The sequence below is a fragment of the Macrosteles quadrilineatus genome, unplaced genomic scaffold, assembly GCF_028750875.1.
Source record: "Macrosteles quadrilineatus isolate MER2022 unplaced genomic scaffold, UCM_ALF_1.0 Scaffold_1__1_contigs__length_201487025, whole genome shotgun sequence".
In the NCBI taxonomy this organism is placed as follows: domain Eukaryota; kingdom Metazoa; phylum Arthropoda; class Insecta; order Hemiptera; family Cicadellidae; genus Macrosteles; species Macrosteles quadrilineatus.
The window spans coordinates 26,555,868-26,577,006 of NW_026542594.1; the positions used below are offsets into that span (position 1 = coordinate 26,555,868).

Below are 21,139 nucleotides of genomic sequence, written 5' to 3' on the forward strand. Positions count from 1 at the left end.
ATCTTTCTCATTTTACGAGCAAAGTGAGTGGAAGCTCAGAGTGATGGAGAGAAGAGATCTTGTTAAGTGATTTATTCACGAGGGACTGCCAAAAATAAGTTGCAGAGTAGTTAATGAGTGTTTATTTGTGTCAAGCACAACTTGTACGCAAAACATGTAGCTGTAGTTAATGCTGCATCCTGACCTAAATCATTACAACATCTTCACCCTAACTTAAAGTTCCAAGATACTTTTACAAACGTTCAGAATAATTTAGGTGAACTTTTTTATAAATAAATGTATGAAATAATATTTTCACTCACGTTCCTAAAGTAACTTTCATAGAGTGTGAAGTTGGGCTGAGCTATTGTTGAAAATGTTTTGTATCTGTTTATATTAACCAATAATGGCTTCATATATAAACTAAACTTAATAAATCAAAGTATATTAAGGAATTCATTATTAAATTTTACATTTTAAAATTATAATTGCTCAAAAAAATTTTTTTAATACAAAATCAAGGCTACATTTAATGTGTAGGCCTAATCCATAACATATTTAAAAACTCAATCAAACCTACCTAAAGAATTCTTTGAAACAATCTTTACAAACTCAAACAATTTTACCAAAAAATCACATGTATAATTTTGTTGTTTACTAATTTGGTTATTAATAATGTTAATGTTGTTTACTGCAGTGTGGCAAGCAGAGAGGTCAGAATGCACTGCTGTATATATGTCAATGATTAGACGAATCGTAACCCTGTATGGACCTAAAATTGTCCCTCCATTATACTGTATCGAAGGGGAGACGTTTACAATATTAGAGTTGGTATAAATTACGATCCATATTATCATCAACTTTCGATAAATGATAAATTTTTATCCTTTTAGAGACCGACCCCATAATTTATGACGTGCAGCTTAGGACCGGGGTACTTTTGACACTTTCTGAAATGTTATATAAAAAATCCTATAACTTTTGAATATCATTACCTAGCTTCGGAACAAAGCTACCTAGTGGTGAAATAAAAATGTTACCTTTAGGAAAAGGTTGAAAAACCTGATAAAATGTTGTGTCAAAATATGTTATATTGAACAGTGTTATTAATACCAAATACCATGCACATTGGTTACTTGTAGTACCCGCGAAAGTGTTAACGGTTCTTGCATACAATCCCTCGCTCGGCAAGCCTAGCGGGGAGTATTATGCTCTTTCCCTGAACATCTGATACAATTTTTATGTTTAAAAATGTGTTATTCCTATTATTACCATTGGCAATAGGCATGGCGGTGCGACATTGCCAGAGGCCAATGACGTGGTAGTGGATGATATGATAATGTATAATATAGTGGAATAAATTTTGATCAGAGTTTACCAATTTAATAGCAAACATGACAACATTATCTGGTCACTTTTACATTGCTTTGTAACTTTTGCAGTACTGCACCAACTACGAGACGACAGACAAGCGTCATTTCCCCACATTTGCTAGGACGAGGCCTCCGGACACGCAGATATCAAAGAGTGTGGCCTCTGTCTTGCTGGCCTTCAACTGGACTCAGGTACTAGAGTAACCTTTAATGTTGAGAAAACCCATAAACACTATAAAACTAGAGGACCCCGGACACGCAGATTCCGATGAGTGTGGCCTCTGTCTTGCTGGCCTTCAACTGGACTCAGGTACTAGAGTAACCTTTAATGTTGAGAAAACCCATAAACACTATAAAACTAGAGGCCCCCGGACACGCAGATATCAATGAGTGTGGCCTCTGTCTTGCTGGCCTTCAACTGGACTCAGGTACTAGAGTAACCTTTAATGTTGAGAAAACCCATAAACACTATAAAACTAGAGGCCCCCGGACACGCAGATATCAATGAGTGTGGCCTCTGTCTTGCTGGCCTTCAACTGGACTCAGGTACTAGAGTAACCTTTAATGTTGAGAAAACCCATAAACACTATAAAACTATACTATTTTTGTTTCGCCCTTTGGACCTCCTTCTTGGACTATGCTTTAGTGTATTTAGTCTATCTAGGTCTGTCAGTGAAGACAGTGGTTTGACAGAATAAAACCAGGGCGAATATTACTGACATTACTGACATATTACTGACATAGTTGCGTATATAGGATTCCATTCAACGTAACAAACGCTTAATGGCGTTCCATTCTTTAAAATGTGAACCATCGTATAACAAGTTTGATTGGTTGAAGCTGACTTGCTTCATTTAGTAGATGATACTCCTGGTAATTAGTCCTTGACTATCCCCCTCCATCTGACTGGGATGGTAGCTTTTCTCTCAAACCTCTGTCTATGTTTTGCCTGTCTTCTTGCATTCCTCGACCAGTGGCCATGAGTTTCTTGGTCTTTTAACTCTCTCCAGTAGGCTATTGTAACGTGTATAATGTTATAGTATGCTACACGCTACACAACGATCACATAAAGATAGTGGAGTAGAAATTTAAGGTAAGATCCTTGGTGAGTGCCTTAAAACTCCTACGAGTGTCGTTAAGACTGTTTACGTGAGTTGCATACACTATTTTACCTAAGACCATTTTTCAATCACTAAATTCACTACTCAGAATTTCTAAGATATGTTATGTTTTAGTTTATAACCTCTCACTGCCACTGACAGTGATGCAGCGAATCATTGTACCAAACAAACCCTAATTTCACCACTCATTAACAATTAAATTGGTCTTAACATAAAATTAATTGAGGTTCGAAGCATTACAGTTTTACTTCTCTTCTCTCAAACATTGAACCCTATTGGTCCGTTACTTGTCGTGTTGTAAAGTAAAACAATGCTGTTAAGGTCATCTAAAAGCTTATGAAGCATTTATCTACTTATATTGTTATTTATCACACCAAACCTTAACTTAAGTTTTATTTATCATGAAACCATTCTTTTAGAGAGAGAGAAATAATTAAGATTACCAAAGTAACGGTCTGATAAGGAAGACGTTTACTCTCCTGCTTGCACTTGAAGTGTAGCTAGAAACAATAGTGCTTTGTACGCTTTGTGTACTCTCTTTACAATGGTGATTGCCTAGGAAGAAACCTTCAATCGACCATTTTATAATTAAATATTATTACATATATAAGGTCTTTAAATTATTACACACCAGAAATAATACATAGCAGGTATTAAACATTTATAAATACAGTACGAATGACTATTTTATCACATTTTATGAGATACTTATAATTCTAGCAGTTTTAACTCTATGAAATTACAGTGGTAAGTTTGTTGATATAGTATTATTTTAATGCAATTTTTATCAAATAATGCACAGTTCTTTCTTATTACATGTAGTTTATACCTAAGGATATAATTTTCTGGGATAGTATGTGTTAATATGGACTTAACTACTCAACACGGAATTATTCATTACATGTATAGGCCTCGCTCTATAGGTTTTACAAATCGTGTCACCTGCCATTGCACAAAATGTATACACTAAATTACAGTCGGTCTATTGGTGTGTATGTTCCTTACTTTCTCTCACAAAACTGTAAACATGTGGTTATTGTGTTTACTTAACTTTAACCCTATTGACCTCAGGTGACGTTCCTCTACTTCAAGTCGGAAGAGAACGAAGTTTTCACCAAGATCGCGTCCACCATCCTCACTGTACTAGAGTCCTCGGGAGTTAAGGTTCTGTTCACGAAGACCTGGAGCACTCCCTATCATCACAAGTACAGCGAGAACCCCTTCCACACCCTAGTGCAGCAGACCTACCGAGACTCCCGCAGTATGTCACCTCTAGTACACCTAAGATATTGTTTTCTAGCATTCCTACTGAAGCCATTTTGCTTTTAAACATTAGTTCAATAAAAAATCACTTATAAATAATTATATGATTTTGCTTTTCAAGAAAGTAATATTTTACTTAGTTTAAACATGTTTTATATATAGTACTGTACAACTCAATAATGCAAGTTCCCTAGCATATGTCTTTATGTTCAAAGAAAAATCTGCAAAGAACATAAATCCTAGAGTTTTTATATTCTTCTAGAGATTTGTTATGTATGATTTGATTTTCAACGACAACCCTTTTGATGAAATATATCAAACTTGTGGAGAATGTACGTTTTTATGTAACTATGTTTTTACATTTAGAGTTTAAAGCTCTAATATGATATTATTAAACTTCATTTGGTAGTCAAAACTGCCAACTTGCAAACCCCTGAACCATTTATAGGAATACTTCTGGGTGCCTTTATTGGTGAACATCCAAACAGTACTATCCAACCTAAGAGGAAATGTTATGCTAAAATATTGACTAAAAGTGTGACCTGTAGCAAAACTAAGCATCGATTAATTAGTTTTTAGAGAAATGACTGAAAGACATTAATTTGTTAGAGCAAACAATAATTATAATTATTCTAACTCAGTTGCACTAATTGACTGTCGTTGAGTTAATTACTTCAATACTAGCCAAATATTAACTAATTACTGATTTACATTTCAAACACACTGCATAATTCCTTTAAAAACCACGTAATAATTTATCATGGCTTTACTAATTACTAACTAGGACTAGACCACTACTGTATAGTTGGTAGGAAAAGTTCCACAATACGGCAGAGCTGGCGAAACATAATAAGACATCTAAAGTAGAGCCAATCGCAAACAGTAATGGAAACAACACGCTGGATACTTGCTACCACAGATATAGGAAGCTTGTTAGAGCTAAGTCGCTTATCTTTGTCTTCCAGACTTAGCCGTCTCTGAAGTGGGTTCATTAAGAATGTAGTTGTTTTACGTGGTATACTTGAACAAGTAGCCAAGTTGAGATTTTAATCAAACAACTATGAGGTGTACTTAATGTTTCTTTTTAATTTCCTTCTCTTTCAAACTACCTTTCAGAACATTAAATTCAAGTGAAAACCGATTAACGAGCGTATCAGTGTAATACACAATTGTGTTGTCCAATATTTAATTTGTTTAAAAGTTTTTTCCGCAGTATAAGAACGAGTATATAGGCCCAGTTAAATTGTAACTTTTAGATAAAATGAAGCTGTGGCGGCATCGGATATTTATATTCCGTAACAAGGAAACTGCAGTAGCTTTGAACAAACTAGCAAGGACGCTTGTTTTTATTTCAGTCCTTGATCTTTATAATAGTTTTTTACTTATCATGTAGTAAGATATGAAACAAATTTAAGTGTAAAGTAACTTCCATAAACACCATCATATTTAAAGTTTCTTTTTCAGTTATTAAATTATATACTAGTATTATGAAACAAATAAGGATGGAAGGTTACATACTGTTACATTGTTGTTACACAAAACCACGTTATTGTTTTCCAGTTTACCTTATCTTAGGCCACACGTATGAACACATTGGGCTGATAGTCGCCATGGAGGAGCTCAAGCTTTTTGACAATGGTAATTATTTTTAATTTCTTTAAATACTAGCTTTGCACATTGCTACTTGTACCTTGTAGCTGTACGGATTTAATATTAACATTTTGCATTTCTATTATAAGGGTTTGTAGCAAACATTTTACTGGAATAGACACTAAACCCCCTCTGAATGGACAAGATTTGAGATCACGTCTAATAGCATAAGATAAATACAATTGTCTAATATTATTTATACAAAATTAATTTATAATAGCAATTAAAAATTTCTAATTTAATAATTACAAAATGCGTACTAGAGACGGAACTTTTTTTCAATTTTGTATGCTGTTAAATACAATTGTAAATAACAAATATAGCTTTTATTTATTTTGTTATTTAAGTTGTTTATATTAAGTTGTTATATTTCCATTGTTTCTTTCAACTTTGGACGTTTTATTTTTAAATGGACAAAGTTTTATTGAATAAATCTTAATTGTAAATCTAAATATACCTCGTAGAATAAACGAAATAATCAACCGTTTTAAGGCTTGAGTAAAATTGGGCAGCTCATTAACTGATAGTGGGTCTCCACTTGATCCATACCGCAAATTAAACATCAGTGCATGGTAATGTTATTCCAAACCTATTAATATAGGTTAATAATATAGCATTAATATAGCATTGCCGTGCACTGATGTTTTATTTGCGGTACTGTTCATAATTCTACTGTTCTTGTATAGTACATATTTCATCCTGCTAGTCCATTGTAATTATACAATATGAGAAAACATTCCGGCACGCTGGTCCAAATCCAAGATGGAGGTAGGGCTTAATCTGCCATCTTAAATTTGGGCAAGCGTTCCGGGAGGTCTAATAGAATGGTACACTATTTTATAACGTCACCTCTACCGTAGGGGAGTACTGGGTGGTAGGTGCAGACATAGAGCAGTACGACGGCGACGCCCCAGAGAAGTATCTGGGAGGTCTACTGAGGGACCAGTCCGACCCTGTAGCGGTCCGAGGGTTCCGCTCCTACCTGGGGGTCGTCCCATCATCTCCTCGGGGATACGACAACTTCAGCCTACTGGTCAATGCCTACATGGAGCGGCCGCCGTTCAACTTCCCCAACCCTGTCGACATGGTTGGTGGCGTCAAGCGAGTGAGTGTAGTTATTCAAACTACGGCATTGCGGGTAAACATGTTGCTAAACAAGACCATTCACTTTTGGATATTGAAGTAGAAATCCGACTAATATGTACCAGCTATAGCAATTTTTTTATTAAAAAAGTTGAGTACTGACACTCAAAACCAGGTTGCTTCATTAGGTTCTGTAACTTAGTTGATGTTAGTTATAGCCTATCACATTAATAACATTGATGCATTAGCTAACAATGGGTTGTGCTATAAGATTGTTTTCAAAAGTTACAGCTGTCGACAGAAATTAGCCATTTGCATCAGCGCACTTAATAGTGCTGTAGTTTTTAAGTTAACTACATTAACTTATATAAAAAAAAAACAGGTTATAACTTTGCTATTTGTATGAAAAGGTTTTTTTAGTCAGAGTTATAATAATAGTAAAACTTTTTTTCTTTATACGTGAAGTTAACATAATTCTTGTAATGCCAATATAACATGGCTGGCAAATTCAGCCTTTTTAAATGAAGAACTAGTGCTACAGAATATTAAGTGCATCCTTAAAACACAAACTGAATGTTTGGGGTTTTACGATTATAAAAATTTGTTTTTCGAACAATTCCCAGCACTAAAAAAATATGTCAATAGAAATTGGAATCATGTAAACATAACTAATTCAAACATTGATAAAATTCTTACTTACCTTATTTTCCCACTCTATAGTGGGGAAATAAGTATATAGGTTTGTAATTCATTGCAAATTGTAACGTCAATTGACTATTCATGCCCATGTATATATCTAGCCCTGCTATTCATGGACATTACAATTTGCAAAGAAATTAGTAGTTCTGATGTGTTTAACTTACTTGATGAGAGTTATGTTTATTTCTGTAGATAACGGCAGTAGCGGCATACCTGTACGATGCTGTACAGCTCTACGCCAAGGCGGTGTTGGAGATATTGGAGGAGGGAGGCAACCCCTACAATGGCACAAACGTCATCAACCACATCAAAGGAAGACACTACCACAGCGCCATGGGGTTAGTCTTATCAGCTAGTACGTTTACGCATAGATAGCATACTGTATAACAAGAAATACTTCAATGTTTCCAAAACATATCAGATCACTTTGAAATGCCTATGTTTCAAATTTTTGGAAGGTGAAAAGTAGTGTTGTCTATTCAGCACGAGGTGCAGACGTTTATATAAATTACAACTTTAGGTTGATAAACTTTGTGAGGGTAGTCTTAAAATCCATTTTAAATAGTCCCTGTGAAAATAATAAGGTTTATTGCATACCAAATATAGCAAATTTTTCAATGATTTCTATTTACATAAATATATTTCGTAGATACAAAATTAATTGTTTAAATCTCAGGTATATGGTGTACATGGATGAGAACGGAGATGCGGCTGGAAACTATACGATAATCGGACGGAGACCACACCATCTTACTCCTGGAGAATTTGGGCTCTACCCTGTGGGACTCTTCACGCTAGCTGGCACCACTCCGGTGAATATTAAACATTAATTTGTGTGCTTAAGCGACCGATGTCATCACTAAATATTCAATCTTTCTGTAAAAGCAGCGCCAAATCGATAATTAAACTATATACAGAACCAGAAAAAAAAACAATTAGTTAGGATAGCATTAGCTGCATTATTTGTATGTAAAGATTTATACATACCAGGGATGTTATCAAAACCAGAAACATTTAGGATATTCCATACACAATCTGCATGTTTTGTTTGATTATTTGTATTGTCCTATTTATAATCAAAAATGTCAACTAATATCAGTCAAAACTCATTGAGTGTCCAATTTAAATAACTGTAAACGGGAGAATATTAAAATGGGAGGCATCATCAAAGAAATAATTGGGCGTCAGATTCCTACTAATTGGCAATTGTCTCAACAATTTACCTAGCAATTAATTTTCCTCTTAAAAAAAATTGTTTAAAAATGATCATTATTTTATTGCTCTACATTAAATTGAAAATTTTGCGTGTTTATAAATTCAGGAAAACAGGAAACGGATCTAAATGTCACGGGGGAGTATTAGTGTAATAAAAATAGTATATTAATTCATCACACTTCTCGCTGATGGAAAATCATAACTATCAGTATAAATAAAATGAGCATTTAAGTACTAACGAAATCAAATTTTACAAAAGTCTTTATTATGTATAGTTATATTTTTACACGGAATATCGAATATCGACAAGTATGAAACCATGTAGAACAATAGCTTTTAATCTATGCAATTTTAAGAAAATAAGGTGTATGTCGTCTGTCTGCCCGTCTGTATTTTCATCACGCAAAACCGGTCAGAAAGAGGTTACGTTTCACACAAAGATTGCTGCTGTGCCAAAAACCTGTATAGGCCAAATCCTTAAACTATAGTATCAACCTATAATTTAACATAATTTACATGCATTTGATATAGGAAAATTAGGTTTTTTATAATTTTCACGAAAACTAAAAGAGATACGAAGTAAGTGTAAATTACAAAGTTGTTAAGAATAAAAAAAAAACCCATAAAATGATGTGCCACTTAACATATGTTGCTATTTACAAATTTTGAAAAATGGGCTTTTCAAATTTTTTTTAAAGAAATTTTTGGGAATTTTTATTATAAAAAAAACGTTATTTGTAGCATATCACGGTAAAGCTAATTTCATAACTAGTAAGAAAATTCAACCGGAGAAGGGCTACGTGCATTGATATAGGAAACACAGAGTATAAGAAAAATATTGATTTTTCCTATAACAAAATGCCACCATTTTGAAACGGAAAAGATAATTAATTTCTGTTTTCGCCAAATCTTTTGTCTACAAAATACCTTTAAAATGATGTACATCATGACATATGTTTACATTTGAATATTCCGAGATTTGAACTGGTGACCCTCAGTTTTGGCACACCCTGTATCGGATAACAAGATTTAAACAAATATTTTTACGTTAATCCTTGGGGTCAAATTAGTGGAAAATAATTTTACGCCACACTACATTATTTTGATAAACTTTCCACGCAAGGATTTAGTCCAGAAAACAGCTGTTTGCCGCCTGCTTATTCAAATGGGGTTTCATTGCGTAATACTGTTCTGCAATGAGTTTTACCGGACACCAATCAGCTGATTATACTGTATTTTAGTGGCAATTAGTGGTTATAAACAAAAACATAACCTCTGACTAGTGATTATTAGTCCTTTAGTTGGTGGAAATATATAAGGATTTGTACGGATTAAGTATTATGGCGTAAACTATCGTACGTAACTCGTCCAAAATGTGTGTACCGGACTCGTATGGTAATCCCGTACTCGACTTCGTCTCGCACGGGAACGACCACACTCGTCCGGTAAACACTTATTTTCAGGACTAGTAACGTAATATACTATTACTTCATCCTTGTACGTTATGCCGTTTTTCCGTAATCAATTTGAGACACCTTACGTGGGACACCCTGTATAGGTGTGTAACATATTATCTTTAGTGATCTCTTCCCATTACGAAGCACGGGTATGGAGGCTATGATTCTAACATATTCAGGAAATAATTATTTCAATGAGAATCCGATCAAATTGAAATTCGCTTACTCAGCAGGTTTGCTGTGGCGAGGGTATTTATTTCATACCACTTCAGCTTCAAAATCATTGATAAAATTAGATTAGCTTTCAAAGTTACCAACTTAAAATAATAGTTTAAATGATGTTTACGTGTGATTTTTTAACATGGTTGTAGATTTTTAAGCATGTACTGTGCAATGACCTTATCAGTCAATGTTTTTTAGGGCAGTGAGATAAATGTACAAACTGAAAACTTTAATCTAATATATAAAATTCTCGTGTCACAGTGTTTGTCTGCAAACTCCTCCGGAACGACTTCACCGATCGTTATGAAATTTGGTGTGTAAATTCTGTAGGTATGCGAATCGGACGTAAACTATTTCCCGTTTCGAAATTCTTAAAAGGGCTCCGCCCCAGTGGCTCTGGAGTTTCCCATGTTAACCTTATGAGAAATGGAATTAATGAATCTTAACAGCTGTTTCAATTAAACAAGTTGGTTCTGTTCTATGATGTTCAATAGCATTAAAGTTACAAGGATTACCAACAGGGTGCAGCACTATTATTTCTTTTACATTTATGACAACAGCTAATTTGCAACCAAAAGGTGAGTGAGCGTAGCGAACGAACTTCAACCTGGAGGCGAGTGAGCGTAGCGAACGAGCTAACCTGGAGGCGAGTTAGCGTAGCGAACGAGCTCCAACCTAAAGGCAAGTGAGCGCAGCGAACGAGCTCCAACCCAAAGGTGAGTGAGCGTAGCGAACGAACTTCAACCAGGACGTGATTGAGCGATGCGAACGAGATCATCTTGAAAATTAAACGTAACGGTACTTTCTTTCCATCGGTCTGTCTTAGGGGAAACCTATAACTTAGGCGATACGAAGTTCGCCGGGTCAGCTAGTGTTTACATAATTTAGATATTTATAAAATTGAGTCTGAAATTTTGCTGAACGATTTGTCCAAATTATGTCACACACAGTTAATAGTTTGTATTTAAAATATACAAGATTATTAAATCATATTTTTAAAGTGATCAATTTTATCTCTTAAAATGGATTTATATAATAGTATTGGGGGGGGGGGGGGGGGGAATGAGATAATGAACTCTTTAAATTGACGACAAAGTTTTGAAGGGGATATAAAAGTCAAAGCAGTTGTTATATAGTTTCTGTTCGCTTGAACGCAGTTTCAAGCATTGTGTTCAGAAAACCAGAGAGCTTTATTCTTGGAATCTGTCTTGATACCCAATTTGGAGGGATTGTCATAAGTTTCAAAGAAATGCGATTTGTAGCGATGCAATATAAATTTAAAAGTACTAATATAAGAATTTATTTTAAACTTTTGAAGTTTTTTCCCTACATTTTACTTTTCCCCAATACATGGTGGGTCTATGTATATGGAAAAATTATTGCTTTTGTCAAAACTTTAGAATTTGAGTTTTGGGTGGAAATATCTGTTTTTGGGTCCCCAAAACCCAAAAATGTGAGTTTCGGAGTAATTCATAAGTGTGTGTGAGCCTATGTGTGTGAATGTGTATAGAGCAAGAGACTAGACATTTGGTCCAATTTTTATAAATTTTAGTATTTAGGTACTAATTCATGGTATCTCCAGATGTCTTTTAATATTTTTTAGTGGTGATTTTTTCATAAACCCATATAATAACGGTAAAATTGGATTTTCACAAAAACGGCCCAAACGATGTAGATTCAATTTAATACGTTATAGCGTTTCAGTTTTTTATAAAACAGTACAACTCTCAAGGTTTTAAAAATTATGGTTCAAATGTTATTGCAACTTTAGTGATTTGACCCATAAAATAGCATAGTTACTCCCACCGCTTGTTGACACGCTAATTAGGAGAAAGTATTTGTCAGATTGCTGATACTGTTTCAATATATTTAGCACGAGTTAATACTTAAAAGAGAAACAAAGCTAAGTAACGTTTAGCATATTACGTTTTAGAATACTAAGCATCAAAATACTTTTGACGGAGTTTTGATTTAGTTTTCTTCTTCCAGGAGGTGAAACTGACAGAGGAGTTGGACTGGGGGCCGAGGGGGTGCCCCCCCATAGCCGAGCCCCCCTGTGGATTCAGAGGGGAGAAGTGCATTAGTGAGTACATGAAAACCTAAATGTACTTAGCTTACATTAGTTTTCAAACGTCTACATGTCTTCGTTTTTACTTAGCACTCTTTGACTGTAGTTTTAAAAACAGGGTTTACATTAATTAAAGATCCTATTGCGATTCAATGAATATATTTAATTTGAGAATGTTAATTGTTTATACAATTGGTGAAATAATTACAGTAATTTTATTCATGTCAGTAAATTTGTTAATTACAACAACAAATTAAAGTAACATTCTCCCTGCTTATTAAATTCAACATTACTAGTGTATGTTTCAAAGTCTCCATTAATAATAACTAGAGGTCGTCCCGTGGTCGAAAACTCGACCAAAAATATGTAATGTACAGACTCTACTTTCACACCACGCTGTAAATGGGCATTTCTTCTATTTTTATTAATTTTCTGTTTACATTTCGTTGTTATTTCATTACCAGAATGGCAACCTATAAGGCCCATGTTAATTTTTTAAAATCTTAAATTCATTTTCTGTGCTTATTTTTTAGCCTCTTTTAATGTATTTATTGTATCTTAATTATTGTATTCTACTATTTATGACCTTTAATTTGATGTGTATAACGACCTATGCTTACGTTAATAATTTTCTTCTGAATTTTCGGGGTCTCCCCTTTGAGAAGGTAAAGTATAGAAATGCAAATTCAATAAATATTTGAACAGCTGTCATAATTCAGTTAATTTGTGTTTTTACCAGGAAAGTTTTGGGGTAGTTTTGATTTTTTCCATTTCTTATGTATTTTGGGGTGCTGAATCCGAATCTGAGGTTTGCCAACAAAAATTCTTGACGCAACATTGACAAAAAAGAGAAAAATATGGAAAAAAATGATACTTTTTGTAATATTTATCTTATAACTCCCAAACTATCAACTTTTTGTTATTAGTCTATATTATAAAAATTAAAGTACACAAAATTTGCTACAAAATGTACCCCTAATGTGGTAATCTCCGATGAACCGTTTAGGCTCCAGAGCTATTTGAAAATTGGAACATTTTGTGTTAGTTTTTAAATTTCTCCAATTATTCTGTCAATGACATATATTCATTGTATATGCCCAGGCAAAGGTCTTATATAAATCCAAAGTGTTGAAATTGATTAATTTGGTGTTACTGAACCGTTGACTTTTTATTTAGTGTACAGAAAAGTTACACGAACTGTTGCCGTTTAAATTATCCTCACTCAGAGGGTTGTAATGAGGCAGGTTCTGGCAAACGTTTCGATGCATTATTTGTGAGCATTCTAGCTTGTTCATCTGAACAATTAAAAAAGGCTAAAAGTAAAAAAATTACACATAATAATAAGAGATACCAAAATCAAAACTATCAAACTTTAAATAACACCAATCTATTAATCATGTAATATCTTATGCACCTGATGATGTGATATTAAGATATACGTGAATAATAAAATGTTATGTAGGCATATACTGTTGCTAAGCATTTACATTGTGTGTAGATTTGATAAATTGTAGGTCCTAGGGCTTAGGGCATAGGCCTACATGAGAGTGGTAAGGGTTAATTGACTTAAGATAGTCAATACAAATTTTTGGCTAGAAAACTAAATCCAACGTTGCCTCACTGCCCCCAACTCAAGCAGCTGTGTGGACATAACTCGCTTAGAGTTTACATTTACATTCGGGTGAATGAATGGGGGTGAAAAAATTAGTATTGGTCTATGGTAACAGTGCCAATCACTCTAAGCCATGCATCGGTCTTGAAATTTTACACAGAAAATTTTATAATGGGTGCCAATACGATTGAGGATGTACGATGGGCTGTGATGCTAGAATCTAAGTAAGTAAGAAAGTAAGTATAGTACCAAACGCACATTCCTTTATTTATTAACTTGTTAAATCTACACACAATGTAAATGCTTAGCAACAGTATATGCCTACATAACATTTTATTATTAACGTATATCTAAATATCACGTCATCAGGTGCATACGATATTACATGATTAACAGATTGCTGTTATTTTAATTTTGATAATCTTGATTTTGGTATTACTTATTATTATGTGTATTTTTTTTACTTTTACCCTTTTTTAATTGTTCAAATGAACAAGCTAAAATGCTCACAAATAATGCATCGAAACGTTTGCCAGAACCTGCCTCATTACAACCCTATGAGTGAGGATAATTTAAACGGCAACAGTTCGTGTGACTTTTCTGTACACTAAATAAACTGTCAACGGTTCAGTAACACAAAATTAATTAATTTTAACACTTTGTATTTATATAAGGCCTTTGCCTGGGCATATACAATGAATATATGTCATTGACAGAATAATTGGAGAAATTTAAAAACTTACACAAAATGTTCCAATTTTCAAATAGCTCTGGAGCCTAAATGGTTCATCGGAGATTATCACATTAGGGTAACATTTTGTAGCAAATTTTGTGTACTTTAATTTTTATAATATAGACTAATAACAAAAAGTTGATAGTTTGTGAGTTATAAGCTAAATATTACAAAAAATATCATTTTTTCCATACTTTTCTCATTTTTGTTAATGTTGCGTCAAGAATTGTTGTTGGCAAACCTCAGATTCAGATTCAGCACCCCAAAATACATAAGAAATGGAAAAAATCAAAACTACCCCAAAACTTTCTCGCTATGAGTAAATTTAAATACAAATTTACTGGATTATCATTTTTTATTTAGTTGTCCTTTTGAATCGGTTTTAAGGCAATGTGTTCTAATAACTAAGACCTTTAATGTGATAGCAAACTCGACCTATGCTGCTATTTAAGAATGTTGTCTAACTCCTCGTGGGCCGTCCGTCTTAAATAGATACAACAGTGATAATAGCAGTAGACATGTCCTATTATTGATATACCAAGTCTCATTACTTTATCTATATTGGTAAAAAATATATTACACCATTCCGGGCCTTTTCTACCACACTGTATATTATACATATAGGAGAATTGTAACGTAAGAAGTTGGTACATTACGTTTTTATAAATACGTAAACCATTAGACCAGTAACTTGATGAATCAAAATGAATCAAAGCTTTCGTTGACTTGCCGGGACCCTGAGTCCACCCTCTCATACAATATGATAACACACAAAGCTGACTAAAAAATTAACTTTACCATGGTTGTAACTACTGTAAGTTTAATTAATTATGCTGGAGGCTTACGTCTATAACACTTGGACAATTTGAGGATACCTAATTGATAAAATGACGAATCTAGCCGATGTAGTGTCCATATCGAATACATTAGTTAACAGTCTGGCGTTTATAATTAATAGATTTCACCATCATTTCACCTTAATTCCTGTTTATTTAATCAACCAACTTCTCAGAATCATTCCAACCCCAAGTTGGACGAGTTTGTCAAAAATACAAACTTTGTTGGGTAACTTTAATAGGAAAAGTTTTCTTTAATAAAACATGCGGTGGGCGAAGGAGTTAAAGATATTATCAACGATTTGTGGGCATCAGACGGATATACGAGGCCAATGAGGGTGACTGACCCGGACCCTAGACAACAATCAAACTTTATGACCAACTCCCTTTATCTTATGACTGACATCCAAATATGATTCTCGTCGCCTTACTTTGTCGCAAGTCGCACGTCGTTAGCCATCTCTTGTTGCTCCTTTATTTGAATGCATTTTCTCGGCTGAAAGCGTGTACAATTGTATAGACCAGTAACCGTGGTAGGATCTCACAAAGAGGATGATAATTTTGAAAACTGTGAAGGCTATTCCAATACTGATTAGTCAGCTAATTTGTAATTTATTGGGTCCTACATTTTTGTTAACTTTTGACTATTTAATTGCATATACATTTAAAGTTTTCATGAAATGAAGAAGTGGTAAATGTTGTAATAATTCTTAATTTATAATAATGGTAAATAACTGCTATAATGTTTGTAAACAAAGCTTGACAATTACGCTCCCGGCTAGCTCGGGGCCGATGGGTATGGTTGAAGGCCTTAGGTCTAAAATGGAAACTCCAAATTTACAATACAAAAACCTAATTTTATTCTATGAAAATACAAAACTGATAATTAAAAGGTAAAACGGGAACTTACAATCAGGGTTTACAAAATGGGGAGTTGAATTTACTGTTACTTAAAGCTTATAGACTAAATACAATGTTCTCAATAGGCTCAGGGGTTTCTGTGCTCTGAATCTCAGGTTGGGGTGATCGGGAGGTGATAAGCGGAATTTCATCTTGTGATTTGATTATTTGGTTATTAAACATAGTTATTAATCAATAGTCCTGGAGAATGAATTGACTAATATAATAAATTGCAATAAAGAACTCAGTAGCAGATTATGACTGAAACTTGAGATCAAGTTGACTGTTAAGTGTTCTGGTTGATGTAATAATTGATCTTTTGATAGGCTGTCTTCACATAAGTATTTAAAGTTCAAATTTGGTTCTGAAATAATATATTACATTCTTCTTTCCATTAATGAAATGAACGTTCTGTAATAGACTTAAATAGTTTCTTGAGGTTAAAACTTAGTATGAATGTTCAAAATGTATCTACTTCAAGTATTTATTTCTTGTTTATGTGAAGTAGGTGTACCATAGATTTAGGATACTGGAAGTAGACAATTTACGTGAACCAAATGTACTAGGTATTAAGTTTAGATACTGCAAGTACACAATTCATTTAGGTGAACCAGATGTACCATTCACTTTAGAACCTGTTAATATAAATTCCAATAAATTCCAATTAAGTGAACCAAGCGTACCATTGACTTTGGCTGCTGCAAATAGGCATTTTATTTATGTGAACAAAATGTATCATTGACTTTGGATACTGCAAGTAAAGATTTAATATATGAGAACCAGATGAAACATAGACTTTGGTTCCTGAAAGTAGACCATTCATTTACGTGAACCAGACTTATAATTGACTTTGAATACTTCAAATAGTCATTCCACTTATGTGAACCAAATATACTATTGGGATTGGATACTGCAAATATTTAATCTCATTAACGAGGAGCAGATGTACCATTGACTTTAGAAAAGTATTGGAATAATATGCTAGCTCCGCTCAATAACGTAAGCAGACGACTGTATTGTACACCTAGTATAAAGAGGGATATTATACTTAGGACCTGTGAATCTTCTTCTATAAACTTTGAACCACTTTGTTAGAATATACTTTTATGGGGACAGCATTTTGTTAATAAAGATAATAGTTTAAAGTATGTTAAAGCTTGTTCAGCTCTCTTGGAAGTGAAGAAGGTTTAGATCATTGTTGCACTGAAATCACATGTCAATGCTGACTATATCACAGTAGACTTGTAGGTCACTTTTCACACACACACTATAAAAACTTACATCTGTTAAATAGCTTAATTTGAATTTGGAAAAGTTTTTTACGTAAATGATATTAAATTTGAAGCAATTTTGTTACAAAAGGCTATAGGCTATCACATATTTACATTACTAGGTTATTTTTAAATTTCTATATTACATTATATGAAATAAATTACCTATTGGTCTGCTTGGACAATTATTACAGATGGTTTGGAAAATGGAGAATGGATATTTACATTGCCATACAGATTTAAAAGAAATATATGGTGAAAATTGAATTTTTTTGTGGAAATATAATGAATATTGTTACAATGTTATAATGTTATAATGTAAATAACACTCTGAAACGTCATTACCTAGGATGTACTCCCAACTATCAATAAAATATATCGATAGTTGTAAATGTATATGTACACAACTTTTCTACGTCTGCCTGTCAGTAACAGGGTGTCCTTACAGGAAACTGTTAAGATAATTGTTGACATCTTAAGTATGCTTTTTACAGACTTTGAGGGAACGCCTGAAGTTGTCTGTTATGTCCGTTGTACATTTACTCACCAATAAGAAAAAAACTTATTTATTGCCTGCAGCAAACTAATTAGCCTTTGTAGCATTTACAAGTAATTTAGGCGATTGTGCTGGTGGGGTTTGATGCTTTAGGAAGGTTCATGTAAGAATGCGGGCCCACATCTATTCAAATAATGATAATAAGGGTATTTTTATGGACCCAAAATATTTTGAGTAAGGGTCATCGTTGAGGGATTTTGGGATGGCAATGATAGGGAGACAGAGTAAATAGATGGATATGTGTCAGCCCAGCGGTCCCTCCTCCGTCCCTGGTTTAAGTCAGAGACTTGTTGACCAGACAGTTTTCCTTTAAAAAAAAACTTGGGCTTCCTCTTCCTTGCGGTCAGCTCAAATTTTTGTTTTTCCAAGCATTTTCTGTGCCCACTCAACACACCTCTCTTCCCCCTATCAGTTCCACATCTTCTGTCGGGGGAATTCCTTCATCTCACGTCTTTCTTCGTCGTAGAATCAGAATTTCAGCAGCACGTGTTGCGATGTTTCCAGCTCTCCGCAGAGTGCAGCGATCGCATTCCATGAGGTTGACACTTTTAGCTTCGGTTATACCTTAATCGTGCAACCGAAAATATGAACAAGAACTAGACAGTCTGTATAATGTGTTGATGGTTTGTTGTAGCCCACACTATGGAGATCCTCGGTGGTGTTGTGGGTGGAGTTTTGGCCATCATGACCATCGTGCTTCTGCTGCTCTACCGGAACTGGCGCTACGAACAGGAACTAGACAGTCTGTAGAATGTGTTGATGGTTTGTTGTAGCCCGCACTATGGAGATCCTTGGTGGTGTTGTGGGTGGAGTTTTGGCCATCATAACCATCGTGCTTCTGCTGCTCTTCCGGAACTGTCGCTACGAACAGGAGCTAGACAGTCTGTAGAATGTGTTGATGGTTTGTTGTAGCCCACACTATGGAGATCCTTGGTGGTGTTGTGGGTGGAGTTTTGGCCATCATGACCATCGTGCTTCTGCTGCTCTACCGGAACTGGCGCTACGAACAGGAGCTAGACAGTCTGTAGAATGTGTTGATGGTTTGTTGTAGCCCACACTATGGAGATCCTCGGTGGTGTTGTGGGTGGAGTTTTGGCCATCATGACCATCGTGCTTCTGCTGCTCTACCGGAACTGGCGCTACGAACAGGAGCTAGACAGTCTGTAGAATGTGTTGATGGTTTGTTGTAGCTCACACTATGGAGATCCTTGGTGGTGTTGTGGGTGGAGTTTTGGCCATCATGACCATCGTGCTTCTGCTGCTCTACCGCAACTGGCGCTACGAACAAGAACTAGACAGTCTGTAGAATGTGTTGATGGTTTGTTGTAGCCCACACTATGGAGATCCTTGGTGGTGTTGTGGGTGGAGTTTTGGCCATCATGACCATCGTGCTTCTGCTGCTCTACCGGAACTGGCGCTACGAACAAGAACTAGACAGTCTGTAGAATGTGTTGATGGTTTGTTGTAGCCCACACTATGGAGATCCTTGGTGGTGTTGTGGGTGGAGTTTTGGCCATCATGACCATCGTGCTTCTGCTGCTCTACCGGAACTGGCGCTACGAACAGGAGCTAGACAGTCTGTAGAATGTGTTGATGGTTTGTTGTAGCCCACACTATGGAGATCCTTGGTGGTGTTGTGGGTGGAGTTTTGGCCATCATGACCATCGTGCTTCTGCTGCTCTACCGGAACTGGCGCTACGAACAGGAACTAGACAGTCTGTAGAATGTGTTGATGGTTTGTTGTAGCCCACACTATGGAGATCCTTGGTGGTGTTGTGGGTGGAGTTTTGGCCATCATGACCATCGTGCTTCTGCTGCTCTACCGCAACTGGCGCTACGAACAGGAGCTAGACAGTCTGTAGAATGTGTTGATGGTTTGTTGTAGCCCACACTATGGAGATCCTTGGTGGTGTTGTGGGTGGAGTTTTGGCCATCATGACCATCGTGCTTCTGCTGCTCTACCGGAACTGGCGCTACGAACAGGAGCTAGACAGTCTGTAGAATGTGTTGATGGTTTGTTGTAGCCCACACTATGGAGATCCTTGGTGGTGTTGTGGGTGGAGTTTTGGCCATCATGACCATCGTGCTTCTGCTGCTCTACCGCAACTGGCGCTACGAACAGGAGCTAGACAGTCTGTAGAATGTGTTGATGGTTTGTTGTAGCCCACACTATGGAGATCCTTGGTGGTGTTGTGGGTGGAGTTTTGGCCATCATGACCATCGTGCTTCTGCTGCTCTACCGCAACTGGCGCTTCGAACAGGAGCTAGACAGTCTGTAGAATGTGTTGATGGTTTGTTGTAGCCCACACTATGGAGATCCTTGGTGGTGTTGTGGGTGGAGTTTTGGCCATCATGACCATCGTGCTTCTGCTGCTCTACCGGAACTGGCGCTACGAACAGGAGCTAGACAGTCTGTAGAATGTGTTGATGGTTTGTTGTAGCCCACACTATGGAGATCCTTGGTGGTGTTGTGGGTGGAGTTTTGGCCATCATGACCATCGTGCTTCTGCTGCTCTACCGCAACTGGCGCTACGAACAGGAGCTAGACAGTCTGTAGAATGTGTTGATGGTTTGTTGTAGCCCACACTATGGAGATCCTTGGTGGTGTTGTGGGTGGAGTTTTGGCCATCATGACCATCGTGCTTCTGCTGCTCTACCGCAACTGGCGCTACGAACAGGAGCTAGACAGTCTGTAGAATGTGTTGATGGTTTGTTGTAGCCCACACTATGGAGATCCTTGGTGGTGTTGTGGGTGGAGTTTTGGCCATCATGACCATCGTGCTTCTGCTGCTCTACCGCAACTGGCGCTACGAACAGGAACTGGATAGTCTGCTGTGGAAGGTCGATTACAAGGACATCCAGATGAATGACGAGCAGTCAAACAAAATCAATCGTGTTAGTATCAATGCTTATTATTTGTTAGTATTAATACTACAGTACTTACTGTTCCTTTGGAGTATTAGCCATACTTAGGAATGAAACTTTGTCTCTTATATTTCTTTCTAGATTATAAATAGACTCGTTAATCCTTTATTAGTTAGCTAACCTTATTCTCTAAGAATCCTTTGTATTATTATTTACTTAGTCTAGGTATTTTAGAA

At 35.7% G+C, this 21,139-nt stretch overlaps 1 protein-coding gene across 1 annotated transcript in view; it reads left to right on the plus strand.

Annotated features, from left to right (window-relative positions):
• The window catches only part of LOC129005582 (guanylate cyclase 32E), a 152,018-nt gene that overhangs the window by 113,777 nt on the left and 17,102 nt on the right, over positions 1–21,139 (plus strand). Inside the window, exons 5-12 of the mRNA XM_054434507.1 lie at positions 1,422–1,544; positions 3,545–3,734; positions 5,297–5,374; positions 6,247–6,491; positions 7,361–7,506; positions 7,845–7,980; positions 12,052–12,145; positions 20,758–20,933. Of these exons, the coding sequence (XP_054290482.1) occupies positions 1,422–1,544; positions 3,545–3,734; positions 5,297–5,374; positions 6,247–6,491; positions 7,361–7,506; positions 7,845–7,980; positions 12,052–12,145; positions 20,758–20,933 (1,188 nt within the window). The remainder of the gene's footprint in view (positions 1–1,421; positions 1,545–3,544; positions 3,735–5,296; positions 5,375–6,246; positions 6,492–7,360; positions 7,507–7,844; positions 7,981–12,051; positions 12,146–20,757; positions 20,934–21,139) is intronic.